Source organism: Dreissena polymorpha, chromosome 9 (assembly GCF_020536995.1).
Source record: "Dreissena polymorpha isolate Duluth1 chromosome 9, UMN_Dpol_1.0, whole genome shotgun sequence".
NCBI classification, from domain to species: Eukaryota; Metazoa; Mollusca; class Bivalvia; order Myida; family Dreissenidae; genus Dreissena; species Dreissena polymorpha.
Window position 1 is genome coordinate 73,879,878 of NC_068363.1, and position 20,125 is coordinate 73,900,002.

The 20,125-nt window shown below is 36.2% G+C and overlaps 1 protein-coding gene and 1 long non-coding RNA gene across 2 annotated transcripts in view; one reads left to right on the forward strand and one right to left on the reverse strand.

Moving 5' to 3' along the window:
• LOC127843845 (uncharacterized) overlaps window positions 1-20,125 on the forward strand; it is a 148,841-nt gene that overhangs the window by 114,915 nt on the left and 13,801 nt on the right. The gene's annotated exons all lie outside the window — the stretch shown is intronic.
• Window positions 44-18,459, reverse strand: LOC127843818 (trafficking protein particle complex subunit 12-like). The gene is made up of 12 exons (XM_052373652.1): window positions 17,230-18,459; window positions 16,070-16,311; window positions 15,346-15,462; window positions 13,784-13,900; window positions 12,383-12,521; window positions 9,881-9,993; window positions 8,495-8,567; window positions 7,605-7,678; window positions 7,150-7,248; window positions 2,903-2,997; window positions 1,910-1,997; window positions 44-1,271 (listed from the first exon to the last, which is right to left on the reverse strand). The coding sequence occupies exons 1-12, from the start codon at window positions 18,437-18,439 to the stop codon at window positions 1,029-1,031; spliced, it is 2,610 nt and encodes an 869-aa protein (XP_052229612.1). The 5' UTR covers window positions 18,440-18,459; the 3' UTR covers window positions 44-1,028.

The window sequence follows — 20,125 nt, forward strand, 5'->3', positions numbered from 1 at the left end:
TTGTTTCTATATTTCAATATTTGTCAAGTCTCCTTGCAGTTATCTGTATATATCTGTTACAAGGTCTGTTATGTGATTCTGCCTGTCCAATCTGTAGATTTCGTTAAGAACCTCAATCTTTAAATGTAATAATGCATATCATTATTAGTTATCCACATTTTTATTTGCTAATGTATCCTAAATGCTAATAGATTTACAAAAGTATGCATTGTTACAGAACTATTTCAATTTCATCATCATAATTTGACAGTTAACTAGAACATAAACTATAGATATTTCTGGCTGGAGATCTTGTACTGCAAATAGAGAGTGATGCAGTGAACTGTGATATCCCAGAACAGCAAACAAAATATTTGGTCCACAGTATAATTATGGTAAACTCGTAAAACATAATATCACATATTCATTTAATGATTAAATAATACAAGGGATAAATGTAAATGTTCTGTTTATTTGAATGGAATAGTGCTTCTTTATTAAGCAGCACTGAATTACCACCAATATTTGTACGTTTCTGCAAACACTGTCCGGTTTATCTGGCGTATCAACGTATTTGCACAAAAAAGGTTTGATTTTGAAATCGGTGTCACATCCATAGTAATATAAAGCACTTAAAACACCACACTGGATCTAATGATTTAATTCAATAAGTGAGCACTAAACTAATGACTGAGCCAGTAATGTTCAGCACTTGCACTAGTATTGCCTTTCACCCTTTCCCACTCAGAAACAAAGTGAAAATGGCTATGTACAAACAGCCGGTGAGTAACTTGCAGCCTGTTCAGGTTTTATGCTGTTTGCTACTCATCAGTATCTAAGGGTTGGATATGAAGCATTTAAAAACTTGAATCTAGTAAGAAAGGTCTTTAGTTAAATGTAACTTTTTAAGGGACTAAAAATGCGTCAAAATATGTATCTTAGTGGAAAAGGGTTAATTAACATACTCGGGCCATCTTCAAGCACACAACAGGGAAGCTGTCACCCACTCAGGCCATCTTCAAGCACACAACAGGGAAGCCGTCACCCACTCAGGCCATCTTCAAGCACACAACAGGGAAGCCGTCACCCTTGTGCTTGCTTATAAGATCAAGTAGAGCCTGCTTCTTGTGTAGAGCCCGTGAGGACTCGAGCTCGTATAGAGTGCACAGGTTGAATAGTATCCCCTCGTGGAGGTTTCGGTCAGGGTTGTTATGGACTATGGCTTCAAGGGAGGTAAGCGCTTCCTTCAGCTTGCCCAGGTACAGGCAGCACACGGACATGTTGTTGGCTGCCTGTGTGGGGAGAAAAAGGGAAAACATTAAAGATAGGGTGAAAAAAGCAAACTCAGGAAGACAATACTCTGTACCTATCTCAATTGCAGCTGAACGTCATAAATTTTCTACACTCAGCATTTAAGGTAGAACGACTGTCTAGGACAACAACATATTTAGTCTGGACAAATTTAAAGAATGGCTTTTTTGCATGGGACAAATATCATTTATCTCTTCAGGACTTTCATTAACTTTGGGATATTTATCTTGCCTTTAAGTCAGGTATTGATAATTCCTAATAACTACCATATACCAGTTATTTATGTTTATTATTATAAAAATATATTAATATTTAAAGATCAGGACAAGTGAAATTTTAGGACACTAATCTGACCGGACAAGTTGTGTTAAAACTTTAATGTCAAGTCTAGATTTGGTAAAGATTTTTTTTAACAAACTTAAGTGTATAGGATACAAATAAAAAATAACACAATTTCCATTCTATTATCAAAGTTCTTAAAAATCAAAATCAATACAAACTCATTAGTATTAGTAATTCCATTTTGTTAAGCGTACCAGCAAAAGTTCAAGACAGCTTGCTCTATTAACTTTAAAAAGCTGAACATCACAATTACTTGGTTCATTATTCCCAAACCTACTGAAGTATTCAACGGCTCCAGCTGTAAGGCCAACTTAAAGCACTGATAGGCCTCTGTGAAGTTGTTCTGACACATGGCCTCAAAACCCCTGAAACAAGCAAATTCGTTGAATTGATATCCCCCGCAAATATGCTTCTGGACACAAAAGTGTTATATTTGACACTCAAAAAAGCATGTTTTCAAGATACAAAGGGCCATAACTCCGTTATTAACAAATGGTGTACAATGCCATTTGGCGTGCATCATCTTAGTATCCATATATATAGTCATACCAAGATTCAATGAAATATGTCAAAGTACTTCCAAGATATGGCTCCTGACGGACGGAAGGACTGACAACACCAAAACAATATCCCTCCGCCGATGGCGGGGAATAACAAACATTAGATGCAGAGTAACAATTGTGATGGTTACAGTGTTAGATTGACAGCCAAACATTTTGTTTTATTATGTTAAAAGTGGCTTATTTATTTTTCTCAATTGCATTGAAGCCAATGGCTTACTGAGACCCGGGAAACCATTGCCTGGTTAGAATAAGTACTTGGTATCTCAAAAAAAGATCTTAAGAAAGCTCCCAGAAGGCAACTACACATGTCGAACCTGGGACCTACTATTTGCAAAGCAGACACAATATTCACTAAGACACCGCAACCTCTAGTGAAGCACGTGTGTATACAATTATTACCTGCACTCAAGACAACTTTTAGATGTTTAAGTACTCAAATAATGTGTGAAAGCCAACTTCAGGCTTGAAACCTCCAGCTCTTGAATGAGTTAACAATCAAGCCAACTGAATTGGATGGCATAAAGCTCTTAGTTCATGGTGCAATACTGCAGTAGGTTTTCAACATGAACACATGAATTAATTTTAACTGTTTATGCAGATGCTTCCAATTAACATAAAGATGAATTATCTTTCTTCGAATTTAACTGTTATATTGATTATTTAGACATTAACCTTTTATAAAAATTAAAACAGATTGTACACCATACCTATTCATGTGGACTGCAACCATAGCAACATTTGTCTTGATTTCTGTGTCTTTGACCATCTGGAAATACTCATTGGCTTTGTTGAGGTTTCCAATCTGAAATGTATGCAAAACCAAGTAGTCCAATCTTGTTACAAACGTTTTTCATTATGAAACCTAATTTTCAGAATATTATGGTTGACTTACTGACACTTTTTTAGTACAACTTGATACTGTAACCTCAAACATTTTCGTCAACAATCATTATGGTAAAGTTAATATGAGCCAGTTAAGCCTGCTGATGGAGAAACTGGGCTTGTGCATTAAGTGTCTCAGATTAGCCTATGCAGTCTGCACAGTCTAATCACCGAAAACACTTTCAAAATAGACTATGTTTTCATTTAAAAGAAATTCAACTAAAACTTCCATAAAAGCAGAAAGTGTTGTCCCTGAGTAGCCTGTGCGGTCTGCATAAGCCAAGGTTTTTTTAGAACGTGACTGTGATATACAGAATACCTGATGAGGACTTGACTGTTATGTACAGAAAGACCTAATGAGAACGTGACTGTGATATACAGAAGACCTGATGAGGACTTGACTGTTATGTACAGAAAGACCTAATGAGAACGTGACTGTAATATACAGAAGACCTGATGAGGACTTGACTGTTATGTACAGAAAGACTTAATGAGAACGTGACTGTGATATACAGAAGACCTGATGAGGACTTGACTGTTATGTACAGAAAGACCTAATGTGAACGTGACTGTGATATACAGAAGACCTGATGAGAACGTGACTGTTATATACAGAAAGACCTCATGAGAACGTGACTGTTACATACAGAAAGACCTCATGAGAACGTTACTGTTATATACAGAAAGACCTCATGAGAACGTGACTGTGATATACAGAAGACCTGATGAGGACGTGACTGTGATATACAGAAAGACCTGATGAGAACATGACTGTTATATACAGAAAGACCTGATGAGGGCGTGACTGTTATATACAGAAAGACCTCATGAGAACGTGACTGTGATATACAGAAGACCTGATGAGGACGTGACTGTGATATACAGAAAGACCTGATAAGAACATGACTGTTATATACAGAAAGACCTGATGAGGACGTGACTGTGATATACAGAAAGACCTGATGAGAACATGACTGTTATATACAGAAGACCTGCTGAGGACATGACTGTTATATACAGAAAGACCTAATGAGAACATGACTGTTATATACAGAAAGACCTCATGAGAACGTTACTGTTATATACAGAAAGACCTGATGAGAACGTTACTGTTATATACAGAAAGACCTCATGAGAACGCGACTGTGATATACAGAAAGACCTAATGAGAACATGACTGTTATATACAGAAAGACCTCATGAGAACGTGACTGTGATATACAGAAAGACCTGATGAGAACGTTACTGTTATATACAGAAAGACCTGATGAGAACATGACTGTTATATACAGAAAGACCTGATGAGGGCGTGACTGTTATATACAGAAAGACCTGATGAGGATGTTACTGTTATATACAGAAAGACCTGATGAGGATGTTACTGTTATATACAGAAAGACCTGATGAGAACATGACTGTTATATACAGAAAGACCTGATGAGGACATGACTGTTATATACAGAAAGACCTGATGAGGATGTTACTGTTATATACAGAAAGACCTGATGAGGACGTTACTGTTATATACAGAAAGACCTGATGAGGACATGACTGTTATATACAGAAAGACCTGATGAGGACGTGATTGTTATACACTGCAACTCCAATATATCGCGGTTGAAGGGGTCCAAAGATCGCGACCGTGATATATCCGGCGCGCGATATAAATTGTCAGTTTATGTATGCATGTATTTGTATACATTAGCATCATTATGCAATCTCAAAACACGCTATTTACCAAGTTTGTGTTATATCCATATTTCATTAATTGGTATAACACAAAACATTATTCCATGCGAGTATTTTCAAATGCGTATAATTAAATTTTTAATCCGAAAAACATTGCCGAGTTTTATTGTTCAAGAAAGCATGCACAAATTAGACCCGTGTACAAAATGACGTCATTCATTTCTCATGAAAAGCATGCACAGCATGGGGTTTAATAGTAGAGCATTGTGACTAACTGATCTATATTGTATACTGTATCTAACGCACACAGATTGTTGAGATAGGTCAGTATTGACTTGTGACATTTACTGTTATAATTATGTACACCTTCATGTGTGCACTGGTGCGTTTCGGCAGTTCAAAGCAAATTCAATAGAGAATTGTAACACCCGAAATGACCTGTCATGTTTGACAAATGGGTCTTTTGTTTATCGCAGTACACAGGTGTTAATGTGATGTACAATGTAAGCAAACAATCTGGTCAAAACTGGATTATGACTGTTGGATTAAAGTTGGTGAAAAAAAGGGAAAAATACTTGCTTGAAACGGATTTTAATGCATCAAATTCTCAGATAAAAACATTTTATTTAAGGATTATGCTCGTCAGATTTTTGGGAGCCATAGCCGATTCGCGATATATTGGACAACGCGATATAACGGACCGTGATATATTGGAGTTGCAGTGTATACAGAAAGACCTGATGAGGAGGTTACTGTTATATACAGAAAGACCTGATGAGGACATGACTGTTATATACAGAAAGACCTGATGAGGACGTGACTGTTATATACAGAAAGACCTGATGAGGACGTGACTGTTATATACAGAAAGACCTGATGAGGGCGTGACTGTTATATACAGAAAGACCTGATGAGGACGTGACTGTTATATACAGAAAGACCTTATAAGGATGGGACTCTTGTTTACAGAAAGACCTGCTGAGGACGGGACTGTTATATACAGAAAGACCTGATGAGGGCGTGACTGTTATATACAGAAAGACATGATGAGGACATGACTGTTATATACAGAAAGACCTTATAAGGATGGGACTCTTGTTTACAGAAAGACCTGCTGAGGACGGGACTGTTATATACAGAAAGACCTGATAAGGACGTGACTGTTGTATACAGAAAGACCTGATGAGGACGTGACTGTTGTATACAGAAAGACCTGATAAGGACGTGACTGTTGTATACAGAAAGACCTGATGAGGACGTGACTGTTGTATACAGAAAGACATGACGAGGACATGACTGTTATATACAGAAAGACCTTATAAGGATGGGACTCTTGTTTACAGAAAGACCTGATAAGGGCGGGACTGTTATATACAGAAAGACCTGAAACAGCTTCAAAGGAAACTATAATTATTCAAGACATTTTAACAACTTTGACGATTTGGTAAAGAGGTAAAGTAATGAACTAAGCATAGATAAAGTCATCTTCTGTAGTTCCATTTATTTTCATTGATTGATGAATTTAAAAAAAAAGTTTGATGTAAGTCTTGTAACTTTCATTAGCAATTTGATTTTGTGGTTTAGAGGACCCAGACTTGTCCAAAGAATAACATTAAGTTCACTTGATGTACAACTATCATCATCATGTCTCACAAAGAATGGATGAACACTTTACCAATCCAAAGGAAACGGCTTATAAGCTTAATACAGATACTTAAAGGTGATAACTTCACCAATCCAGTAAATTGGCCATTTATCATTAGTGGCTGAGACATTGTGTCTGTAAATATTTTCATAGGGTCGTCTTGGCGTAGTGGACATGGTGTCCACCTAGCGAGTGGGAGATCACGGGTTCGATCCCCTCTGTGGGAGCGTTCTTTAGATCTCACCCAGAGACAACAAGTACTAATTCTAGTCCCATTCAATAAGCCTTAGGCTTTCTATGCAATGGAGCTAAAATAAATAGGTTTAGACTACCGGTAAATATTTTTATCAAGTTTAATGAAGAAGGAAGAAAAACTAATTGACTTAGTACAGAAATTAAATATTGTTCAGCATGTTAAATATTGACCTTTTTAATGTCAATTTCAAACTACAGCTTTATAACAAATTAGAGTGAAACCAACCTCATGGGTAAATTACTTTAGAAATTATTTGGACTTAATGTGACTTGCATATCTACACTTCATGGTGATTTGTCAGGACATATTTAAAGTTTTAACTTATTCACAGGAGAAATATGAACAAAGATAGCTCCACAAACTTTTTACATTGTATGTGGACTGTCCAACCAACAGATAAATGGAGTCACTACAATGTAAGCTTGGAGGAGGAATAAAAACAATAAAAGATGCGTGATCATGTGGTTTAGTATGCTTCCCACCTGCAGATGTATTCTCCCTATTCCACTGAGTAGGGCCAGTCTGTGCTCTGTATCTTTCTCCAGCAGGTCTTTATACACACTCAGTCCCGCATCATAGTTCTGAAAAGGAACACACATGTTTATACCACTTCAAACTTTACACCACCAGATAAACGGGAAAAGCATCTTAACCGCTTTAACAATTTTGTTCCTTATCATTTATTGTTTTACCTATGTAAAGTGATACACCCTTACATGATGTCAACTGTTTTAACAAACTTTACTTAGGCTTTATAATTTATACCATTTCAACTGATATTAGCATTAAAGGAAATAGTATGTACGCTATATTTCTTTGTCAGTATTGATAGTTTGCTCTTTTGAATAATAATTTCATCAATATGTTTGGGTATGAGAAAAGCAATTGTGTCATCATGTTCCTTCAAATTACAATACAAAGCTACACCACAACATACCTTCAGTAATGTTAAGACATTGGCAATGCTGTACAACACTTGTTTCTCACGCTCTAACCAAAGCTTTTGTGAGGCTGCAAAAAAGTTGGAAAAAACACAAATGCAATTATACAACTCATAAGTACATATTAACAATTAACATTCACCTAAACATATTTATACTGAAAACTGTTCCTTTGGTATTAAGCAAAATATGCACCAACATTATTAATTGGTAAACTTAAACTAATTTATTTGAATGTATTATTCATAGAAAGTGAAATAATAAACAAATTGAGTAATGTTGTGAGTAACTGGGCTTGATGCATGTGCGTAAAGTGTCGTCCCAGATAAGCCTGTACAGCCGCACAGGCTTATTAGGGACGACACTTCCCGCTTTTATGACATTTTTCGTTCTTAGCAAAAATCCAATTTAGGCGGAAAGTGTTGTCCCAGATTAGCCTGTGCGGACTGCACATGCTAATCTGGGACAACACTTTACGCACATGCATTATGCCCAGTTTTCTCAGAACATTACTCAAACTGATCATACAATTTCAGCACCCTCTGGTGAGCTAAAACATAACAACTTTTTTTACATGCATCATTTTCGGATACACATATATGGATAAAACAAGTGTGTTCCCTAAAATTCGGGACCAACTGACTTTAAAGAAAAATAAGTTTAATCCTCCCAAAAATCCAGCATACTGACTGAATAGGTCATGGGACAAAGCCTTATCATGATCTGGTGCTGAAATGATGTGTAAGGACCCACAGAATAACAATTGACTAACAAATGCAAGGCAATATAACCTCACATCTTTGAAGAGGCGCATAAATTAACATATATTTTTTATTCCCCACTAGCTTTATGCTAGAATTTCCTATCTGTAACCCCTGGTGTTTACCTGCCCGACTCTCGGTTGATATGGTTACTGCACTGCCGTCCTCACTGTGACCTTCACCAAGGTTCTTCAATATCTGCAACAGAATCAAACCACATTAGCACACTTTACATTTTATAACAAGAAACATGTAAGCTTCTTACAAACACAATTTTAGTGCAGTACATGTATCTCCATTCAAAACAATTTATTGGGTGGAAAATGTTTTTCTAATTTTAGTAACAGTGACTTTGATCTTGACCTGACACGCCCCTTATACAAACCCAAGCTAGGTCTCGATAGCTTGCTTTATGTAAAGTTTCATAATCATAATGGATGGGTAATCCAAACTTATGTTACAAACTCAAAACCACACCCCCCCCCCACCCGCTCTGCATATTCCCAATCTAAAAAATAGAATTTCAACTTTGTTGTAAAACAGGGGAATAAAATATCTATTGAGAGACGAATTTTGTCTAATGGGCATGGATGCCACCGCATTCCACTTTTGTCTTAAAATGTCCATATATGTCACCAAAATGCTGTTAATGGCCAGATTTTACTATTACCCTTTAAGTGTGATATCGATCTCTGAGGTCATGAGACATCTGCTACATGCAACACTCAGTCCTCAAGGAAATCATTTGACCACTATGTGCGACCTTGACCTTTAAGGCAGGTTTTTCACACAAAATGTTGTCTTATAATGGTTTACATTTTTGCCAATCTAAAATCCATAAATATATGGCAAATTTACCTTTGACTTCAATGTGAGACCTTTTGAGGTTAGTATGGAGACAGGCGTTACACACAACAACTCTTCATATGATGGTTGACATTTTTGCATACATATTTCAAAATCCATCAAACTATGACAAAATTACAGCAATAATGTTCGCACAGACCAACCGATAAGACTTACAGACGGACAGTATGACTGCTATATGCTGCCTTCTTCGAAGGGGTGCATAAAAACAGTTTTCTGTCAATTATTGTACACTCTATTTTTTGTCATTTCTTATCAACAATAATTACAAAACATTTACTCTTACACTTTTCACTATCAAACATTCACACATGCATGCATGGTTCACAATGATATAGAGTTGTGCATGCACATGTTTATTATCCTTCTTTAACAATTTCTAAAGTTTTGCTCACTTTCAATCTGGAATTTCTATTACACGATTGTTATAACATGCAACATATTTTGACTTGCAGGACTGGAGGTATTAGTCACAATTGTAACAAGCTCTAGTTTGACACCTAAAGGCATTATTTGTACATGTATATAAAAGCTTAATATAAAAGTTGTTATTTCCTTCAGATTTCTTCCAAGGATATTTTGTCAAAGCAAACTGTACACTCTTAAAGGTAGCTATCAACAGACATGATTGTGAAACAGATTACCTTCTGTATAACGCTGAGTAGATAGTAAAACCTGTCCAGGGTTTCCGAGGGGCGTCCAAGGTGATATGGCAACTCTGCATGCAGCAGACGCATGCCAAACGGCACCATTGATCCTGGATTAAAAATAAAACTGCATTTTCTCAATAAAATAAAACATATTATGTACTCTGAGCATACATTACCTCTTTTTTATAAGACTTTGCTTGAAAGAAATTACACTTCAACACCGTTATTTCGAAGTCGTCGGGACCGTTAGAAAAACTTCGGATTAACGATAATTCGAAATAAACATTTGACAGAAGACTTCTTTGATTCTGTAAAAAATGAAACGTTGTGGAATTCACATGGTTCGGTTACACGCTTACTGAAAAGCGTTAACTAGTCAGATAGCAATAGATTTCCACTTGTAACAAACGGAGGAATAAAACGATTATTTTTCTTGTTTTTATTTTTGTCTTATTACAGAACATATAAAATATAATGAATAGCACAAATTATCAGACATACATACATATTAATACTTTTTCGGAAATTAATTCACATTTTTTTAACTAATACGCGATATCTCTCTGAACACCGGCGTTCGCGCAGACGACAAAGGTGTAATTATCGGCTTTTGACGAGCCACTACAAAGGTGTGAAATTACGCTCAGTATTTTGCAGTTTTGACCTTGGATTAAAGATTGTTAACAAGGTGCCAATTATAGTGTTGGGACCAACTGAATCACTTCGAATTAACGATTTCTTCGGTTTAACGAAGTTCGGATTAACAATGAAATTTTATATTAAACAAAGAAGAACCAATATCTGGACCCGCAAAATACTTCGAAATAACAGTGACTTCAGATAATCGGTGTTCGAAATAACGGTGTTGAAGTGTACAACAAATTAGTGCTTAATGGGTTAATGTTGTTATAGTAAGAACAAAATAGTCCATACCAATCTTTGTTAGCATGGATTTAACAAGAGGGCCATGGGACCTAAGGTGCTCACCTGAGACCCAAAGAAACTAAACTATTCTGGGAAGGTGGAGTTCAAAATAATAAAAGTACTTCATGAAACATAAATATCATCATAAGGTTTACAAGATGAAATTCGCTCGCCCCTGGAAACCATGCTCTTCAGAGCACAGGAGCCATTTTCAAAGTAAATCAAGATATTATAGGAACATATGTTCTCAGCATGTGAACTAAAATGTGACTAAAATAGAGAGTTCACAATCTTTCACTGTAGCAATACAAGAGGGCCTGAAAGGCCCAAAGTCGCTCACCTGAGATAACAAGATATTATTGGGACAAATCTTTTGACCAAGTTTCACGAAGATCGGAAAATAAATGTGGCCTCTAGAGTGTTTACAAGGTTTTACTAAAGCCTTATAAGGAAAAATGCCCCGCCCCCTGGCAGCCATGTTTTTCAACCAACCGGCATCATTTTTTAACTCGTCCAAGATATTATCAGGATGAATCTTCTGACCAAGTTTCATGAAGATCGGACAGTAAATGTGGCCTCTAGAGTGTTAACAAGATTTTACAATAGCCATATAAGGAAAAATGCCCAACCCCTTGGAAGCCAATTTTTCAAGCAAACATAATTATTTTCAACTCATCCAAGATGTCATTGAGACAAATCTTCTGACCAAGATTCATGATGATAGGAAAATAAATGTGACCTCTAGAGTGTTAACAAGGTTTTACTATAGCCATATAAGGAAAATAGCCTCGCCCCCTTGGTGGCCATGTTTTTCAACCAACCGGCATCATTTTTAAACTTATCCAAGATTTTATTGGGATGAATCTTCTGACCGAGTTTCATGAAGATCGGACTATAAATGTGGCATCTAGAGTGTTATAAAGATTTTACTATAGCCTTATATAGCCATATAAGGAAAAATGCCCCGCCCCTTGGCGGCCATGTTTTTTAAGCAAACGTAACCATTTTCGAAATCATCCAAGATATCATTAAGACAAATCTTCTGACCATATTTCATCAAGATTGGAAAATAAATGTGGCCTCTAGAGTGTTAACAAGGTTTTACTATAGCCATATAAGGAAAATAGCCCCGCCTTTCAATTTAATCAATAGAGAAACAAGCAAATTCGTTGAATTGATATCCCCCGCCAATATGTTCTGGACACAAAAGTGATATATTTGACAATCAAAAATGCATTTTTTCAAGATACAAAGGGCCATAACTCCGTTATTAACAGATGGTGTACAATGCCATTTGGCGTCTACATCCTAGTATCCATATATATACTTATACCAAGTTTCAATGAAATCAGTCAAAGCTCTTCCAAGATATGGGTCCGGACGAACGGAAAGATGGACGGAAAGATGGACAACGCCAAAACAATATCCCTCCGCCAATGGCGGGGGATAATATAAAATGTTTTGCATTTGGCAAATTTTAATGTAGATAAACCTACCCACAGAATGACAACAATATAACCCCTTCAAGCACAGGCTTAATTATTATTCTCAGTAGCAATGCCATTACACTACCTCGTTTGCCAGGATAGTTTGTTGGGTAAAACTCGTAATAGATGTCAGGGGTGTCGAGGGTCTTGAAGGCTGCAAACTCGGACTCCAGAATGCTGTACATGCGTAGCTTCATCATCAGGCTGAACCTACAGTGCCAGATCTACAACAGCAATATGAGTCGTGTTCTGAGAAAACTGGGCATAATGCATGTGCATAAAGTGCCATCCCAGATTAGCCTGTGCAGTCCTCACAGGCTAATCAGGGACGACACTTTCCACTTTTATGACATTTTTTGTTAAAATGAAGTCTCTTCTTAGCTAAAATCCAATTTTGGTGGAATCTGGGACGACACATTATGCACACGCATTATTCCCAGTTTTCTCAGAACACAACAGCAATATAGTCTGAAATTAACATAACCTTATGCAAGTATTACATTTGAACCACAACTGTTTTCTATTTGTTTAAGGCCCAGAACAATCTCTGAATAAGTTATCAATAGGGATCTTGTATCATAACTCATCTACCTACCATCTTCTAAAAGCCCAGGCCAAAAGAACAGTCCCTAATAACAGTACTGACAGAGTAATCATATAGCAACAGAGGTTCACTAATTGCTTACATAATGTAACTGAAGTCAGATATACTGAGCACAGGATTTTAAGTTACGATCACAACAACTTGTTTTAAGTTACGATCACAACAACCTGTTTTAAGTTACGATCACAACAACTTGTTTTAAGTTACGATCACAACAACTTGTTTTAAGTTACGATCACAACAACTTGTTTTAAGTTACGATCACAACAACTTGTTTTAAGTTACGATCACATCAACTTGTTTTAAGTTACGATCACAACAACTTGTTTCAAGTTACGATCACAACATCTAGTTTTAAGTTACGATCACAACAACATGTTTTAAGTTACGATCACAACAACTTGTTTCAAGTTACGATCACAACAACTTGTTTCAAGTTACGATCACAACAACTTGTTTTAAGTTACAATCACAACAACTTGTTTTAAGTTACAATCACAACAACTTGTTTTAAGTTACGATCACAACAACTTGTTTTAAGTTACAATCACAACAACTTGTTTTTAGTTACGATCACAACAACTTGTTTTAAGTTACGATCACAACAACTTGTTTCAAGTTACTATCACAACAACTTGTTTTTAGTTACGATCACAACAACTTGTTTTAAGTTACGATCACAACAACTTGTTTTAAGTTACGATCACAACAACTTGTTTTAAGTTACGATCACAACAACTTGTTTTAAGTTACAATCACAACAACTTGCTTATTTCAAAGGTATTCAAAAGATAAGATTCACACACAGCTAGTAGAACATCGTTTTATTAGCCTTGATAAATGGATTATATCTTATTTTACAATATGGACAAGTTTACAAACCTGTAATGACTTTGGTGAATGTGTTGTGGGGGTTACCATAGCAATAGCAATTGACTGACCAATGTCTGTGAGGAGCTGAGTAGTCATGTCTATTGCAGCCCTGTAGCATCCTGCTTGCTACAAAATAGATGCAAAAAGCACTGTGAATGTGGGGCTTAACCCTTTTAGCGCTGGAACTGAATTTTAAAGGCCTTTGCAAACAGTTTGGATCAAGATCAGACGCCACAAAATGTGGCGTCTGATCATGATCCAAACTGTTTGCTATTCTGATAGTGGTCTTTGAAAAAAAGTGAAGAAAATGATGATTTTAGAAATTCAGCTGACACCAATTTAGCAGACGACAAATATCCCAGCATGCAAAGGGTTAATGCATGTGCGTAAAGTGTTGTTCAAGGATCAGTACAACACTTTCTGCTTTGTTTTAATCTTACTGTTTTAAGGAAGTCTCTCTTGAACAAAAATCAGGTTTAAGTGAAAAGTGTCGTCCCTTATAATTTGAGACCAAACTTTAAACATGCATTAAACTCCATTTTCCCTGACCGTGGCCCGGGTGTTATCAATGAGCTATGATATGGACTTAATAGGATAATATAAACAATTTAACATCATGTATCTACCAGTCCCATTTAATTGTTGCAGCACATGACGACTATTTCACAATTGTGATATTGACCTAAAAGCGAGCACCAAAGATGCTGCATGTCATCTTAAAACGAAATGAAAAATGTTAATAATGCACAATAGCAAAATAGATCTTAGTCACATGAACATCTGCAGTCATTATTAACATATAAAGACTATCAACAAAAATCAAGTGTCCTATGTCACATTGACTTTTCTATGAGCAATAAGGTTGTTGCATGCAAAAAGTTTGTCCCGATATTATGATAATTTGTGCCATTTTATTACAAAAACCAACAGAACATACGTGTCAAAGTTATGAGCAAGACATGTACACGTACTTTCACTACAATTATGCTTATCAGGACTATGCAAAAACTTCATGAGTAAAAGTTTCCTTTGAAATTTACTAAAAAAATATATATAATTCAACCTGATATACTTAAAACAAGAGATTGCCAAGCCATATTGTCCCCTACCGGTGAAACTCCACCATTGTCATTAATTTTTTTTAATATTTTATTTGTTGCCATAGCAACCAGAATTCTTGACATAGGAACAAAATGAAATGACATGCATAATCTCCATATTACCATCTATCCATGTTTAAAGTTTCATGAAAAAATATGAAGAACTTTTAAAGTTATCAAAAGATCCAGAAAAGTGTGACGGACAGACAGACAGACAGACTGACAGACGGAGCGCAAACCATAAGTCCCCTCCTGTTTCACCGGTAGGGGACAAAAATGTGTAGTCTGCGCAGGCTAATAATGGACAACACTTCCCCCTTTTATGGAAGTTTGTGTTAAAAGTAAGAAACTTTTTATTGAAAATCCAGTTTAGGACGTAAAGTCCTGTCCCTGATTAGCCTGTGCAGTTTGGGATGACCCTTGACCCTCATGCCTTAAACCCAGTTTTCCCAGAACGCGGCTCTATTATACCATGAGTTTGACAAGTCCATCGACATCTCGGGTGACAGAGCTAATAGTCGGCACTTTGCGTTTCATGGCTTCCTGTTCCCCCATGTACTTGTACATGAGATCACGAACTGGGTCACCCTGAAATTAATGGAACTGAGCAATGACCCTTGAGCTTGATTTCATTACAAATAAGCAATAGAGGATCTACAAGTTCAGTATAAACTATGTACATTTTGTTAAGTGATGATACATGTTCCAAAGTACCCATACCAAAAACAAACAAACTTTAGATAAACAATACAAATTATGCCAGTACAATGATGGATACAGGGCTTAACAATAAAAATTCATCTAACTTACATGTTTCTATATTTGACTTCTTAAAAAAGAATATTAAACTTTGATAAATATTTCCATGCAACTCATAATTTGCACACAAAAGAGAACAACAATTATTTGGTGAGCACATTCTTAGGATGTCTCAACAAAATACTGCATACTACATGCACGGTAAGTAATTATGTATGTATAAGTGTTGACTAAAACATTGTCTGCTGCAATAAAATGAAAAGGAAATAAGTCTAAACATATTATCTGATCTGATCAAACAATCTTCATTTTCATTTGAAATTTGATTTCTATTGGTTGAGTGTGAGCTTCACAATATGTTCAGCACCATTGGGCAAAGTGCTATGTAGAAGCTAAAATGATGTACAACTGTATGAAGAAGTCTCAAAGTAGTCACCTGTGGCTGGGTGACAACAAGACCAGGAGTGACAAGCATGCCTCTATCAGGAATGTAGCTCCCCTGCACATGTGTTGCCATAGCAATCAAGATGCTCTTGGTCGTTTCCGATGGCAACCATGAGTCGTGTTGTCGGTCAGAGTCACTCATCTGAAGGGTAACAAAGAAATTATCATCCCCAGCAGCATCATCTGTCAAGTTCTGGAATGTGGTGATCGAGTTGTCAGTGCTTGTCAGGGAATCTGCAACAGAAGGCATTCTGATTAATGTCTTATCAAAGATATAATAATGATAGGTGTCATCTAAAAACAGAGTTTGTCAGTTAAACAAATGTATATGAGAATCAATATGGGAAAACAGGGCTTAATGCATGTGTGTAGTGTGGCGCCAGATTACCCTAAGCAGTCCACATAAGCTAATCAAGGATGAAACTTTTATGGTATTTTTTGTTGAAAAGAAGTTTCTTTTTAGCAAACTTTCATTTAGGCGGAAAGTTTCTTCTGTTGTTTGCCTGTGCTAATATTTTACGTGTATCACCTCATGCGGTTTCAGAAAAAAGCAATTACAAATGTATAACTGAATATTTTTCCTTTACTCAGACCATTCATCATGCCTGAAAGGACTATCTTAAACCCGTTAGCTTTAATTTTATTTTAATGCAAGTTGGCAATAGAAAACATGAGTCGAATAATAATTTGAACTTATTGATTGTTATGACATCGCTTAATGTTAATTTAAACAAGACATGTGTTTGTCAGAAACACAATGCCCCCTATTGTGCCGCTTTGAAGCCATATATTTGATGTTTGACCTTGAAGGATGACCTTGACCTTTCACCACTCAAAATGTGCAGCTCCATGAGATACACATGCATGCTTAATATCAAGTTGCTATCTTCAATATTGCAAAAGTAATAATGCAAAAGTTATTGCAAAACTTTAACCAAGGTTAAAGTTTTCGGACACACACAATGAATGAATGACAGACAGACAGGCCAAAAACAATATGCCCCCGATCTTTTGATCCATGGGCATAAAAAAAAAGATTTTTCTGATTGGATATTAACTGCCACATGTACTTATTCATGCTTAACACATTAATGGCTCACTAAATGAAAAGCTAGTATTCTGTACAAGGTAAAATAGTGGTTGAATATTAACCTGAGTGCTTGAAGAAATGTTGGTGTGCTGATGATTCCACAGGAGAGAGGGTGGTTGAGGGAGGGAACACAGGCTGGTGTATGGGAGTTGACTCCACCTTCGCCGGCTCTGATTCTGGTAACTCAGGAGCTGGTATCCTTGTATCTGATTTTTCAACAGATGCAGGGACTCCTATTTCACTGTCGGTTTCTTCCTCTAGGTTTGTTGTACTGACGATCTTTTCTTGGCTTGAAGATGAGAAGCCGCTGAGTTGTGAAGACTGGCGAGCCAAATGGTTGAACAGACCTTCAGACTGGTTGCTTGATTGACGGAAATATTCTGTCATATTTTTCTCATTCATGGAAGACGGTGCAGCTGGGGATATTCCCAATGCATCTAATGCTTCATTTTCTGCCATCTCGGCTGTAAATGATTCAAATCTGTCTTTCTCTTCTATGTCCACAGGCGTTTCAACAGGCTCTGTATTATCTAAAGCTAAGTCAAAGTCAACACTTTCTGTTCTTTCAAAGTCATTTTCTTCTTGTTCAGTGCTATAATAATCTGCTAAGTTTTCTTCCGTGGGTGTCACATTTTTAGTTGCCTCTTCTACAAGTCTGAGTAACTCATCATTGTCTTTTAGAGTCAAATCAGTCATAGCATCAGTATTTTCATTAATTTCATTACTAGCAGTACCAAATTCCTCAGTCTCAATTTCATGGATGATATTCTCTATACTAGTAGCAGCTGGCAAATTTTCCTCTATATGTGGAAGGGAAGAAAAGAAATTGGAATCAAAAGGATCATCAGTATTGCTATCCTTTCCAAAGTATTTACTTAGCGAAGGTGGGGAGTTTGCTTCAGCTTGATGGTCACCAACAGAAAAGACAATGTTTTCAACAGTTACCTCTGGCAGCTGTTTTATTTCCCCAACCGGGTGTGCACTTTCATGTTCTGAAGAATGATTTACAGCCCCTTCCCTAACTATTGTATTTTCAAAATTGGTGCTGATATTAGATTGTTCTTCATTGGCTTTACTTCCAACATCAACAGTCAGCTCAGTAACTGTGGGTTCCAGATACACAGAGTCCAGAGTGTCCGTGGTTTCAGAGTGCCTCATTCCAGTGCCTGGAGAAAGATTATGGTGGCTTGTCAGCTCACGAAATATCTTCTCCTCCTCTGTCTCATCAGCGAGGAAGTCTGCAACATTATCATTCTCTGGGTCCTGTGACATGTTACTTGAATGTGATAGCTCTGAAAACAATTCAATACAGGTTCATGTTAAATTGGAACAAAAACTGAACAAGAAACTTCTTTTTTTACAGTTGTGGTCCAAATATAAGGTTAGATGGTATGCATTAAGTAAATAAGGACTAATATAATGGCTAATACGATTTCTTGGACCTGATAATATACTATATACAATTAACATGAGAGTCATAATGACCCTAAAGCCATCAACCAAGTTCAAGGTAAAATAATTGTTGAAGACTTGACCTGGTGATCTAGTTTTTTACCACACTTGAAAAAGGTTCAAACTTTACCTTATAATTATTATTCTGACCATGGTTTATCAAGATTTACATGTACTAATGTATGTGGCTTCTCCAGTTGTAAAATGATTTTTATAAGATTTTATCAGGTTACGTTGTTTTTGACCCACTGAACCAGATTTAAACTTGGTTCAGATATTGTCAAAATAAACATTCTGATCAAGTTTTAAGAAGAATATGTCAGTAATGTGACTTATAAAGTGGTAACAAGGTTGTTTTTTAAAGATTGTACCTGATGACCAAATATTTTTACCCAACTTGACAAAAAGTCTGAATATAGCCAAGATTAATATTCTGATCAAGTTTCATCAATTAGGCATTTAGATTGGTAACAAGGTTGTTATAAAATTGACCAGGTGATAAAGTTTCTGAGCCCACTTCGGGAAAGGTCTAGAGCAAAATAGGATGGTGTAGCAATGCTCTTATAGCTTCTCTCTTCTGCTCTCTAAACTGGTGAACACAAAGAGTGTGAAATGAAAATCTTTGAATTGTTTATGTATTTATGCAATTATTCAATGGCAAATGCAATCACAATGCTTAAATGCTTAAATTACAAGTTAAAGATTAAGATATTTATAGGCTTACCCAGTAAGCAATTTATCATAAAATGTCACCTGACCTGTCCCACTGTCAATTCTGCCCCATTTTAAGCAGCCCCTTGTACTTTATTTGATCGTAGATTTTACCCTTAACCAAATTGACCTTGATTAAAACTTGGTCAATATCAAAATAATCATTCTGGCCAGGTTTCATAAATATTGAATTGTAAATGATGATTCAATTGGAAACAAGGTTTAAAACAAGAGTTCCGCGGTCGGAGATGACCGCATTGAAGCCGGATTTTTGATTTAAATGACAGAAAAGTACCTTTCGTGTTTTTGTCAATGCAATACTTAAATTACTGAAATATTGTTCAAAGGTCAAAATGAAATGTAAGTACTTTTCAAGGCATGAGCAAACCTTGTGTTATGTTTTGAATGCATGCATTTACATGAACAACAATAACATTTAAGGTCACAAATATGAACTTGAATTGACAATTAGGAAAGTTTGATCTCAATTTTTTTATTAGCAAATTAGTAACATATTGTTTGAAGTTTCCATCAATTTCATTATCAAATGTAAGAAAATAAACTTAGATGAAATAATACTATTTATTGTTTTGCTTTCACATACCTACACAGAAATCCAGACAGCCTTATGATCACTCCAAAAGGTTTCTATCACACCAGTTCTAGCAGATAGATTGGACACATAAATATGATCCAAGCTTGAATGATTTTGAGATTCTAGGTCCAAGCATACCAAAGTTATAACAATTTTAACATTTTAACATTGAAGGTCACAGTGGCCTTGACCTTCAAATG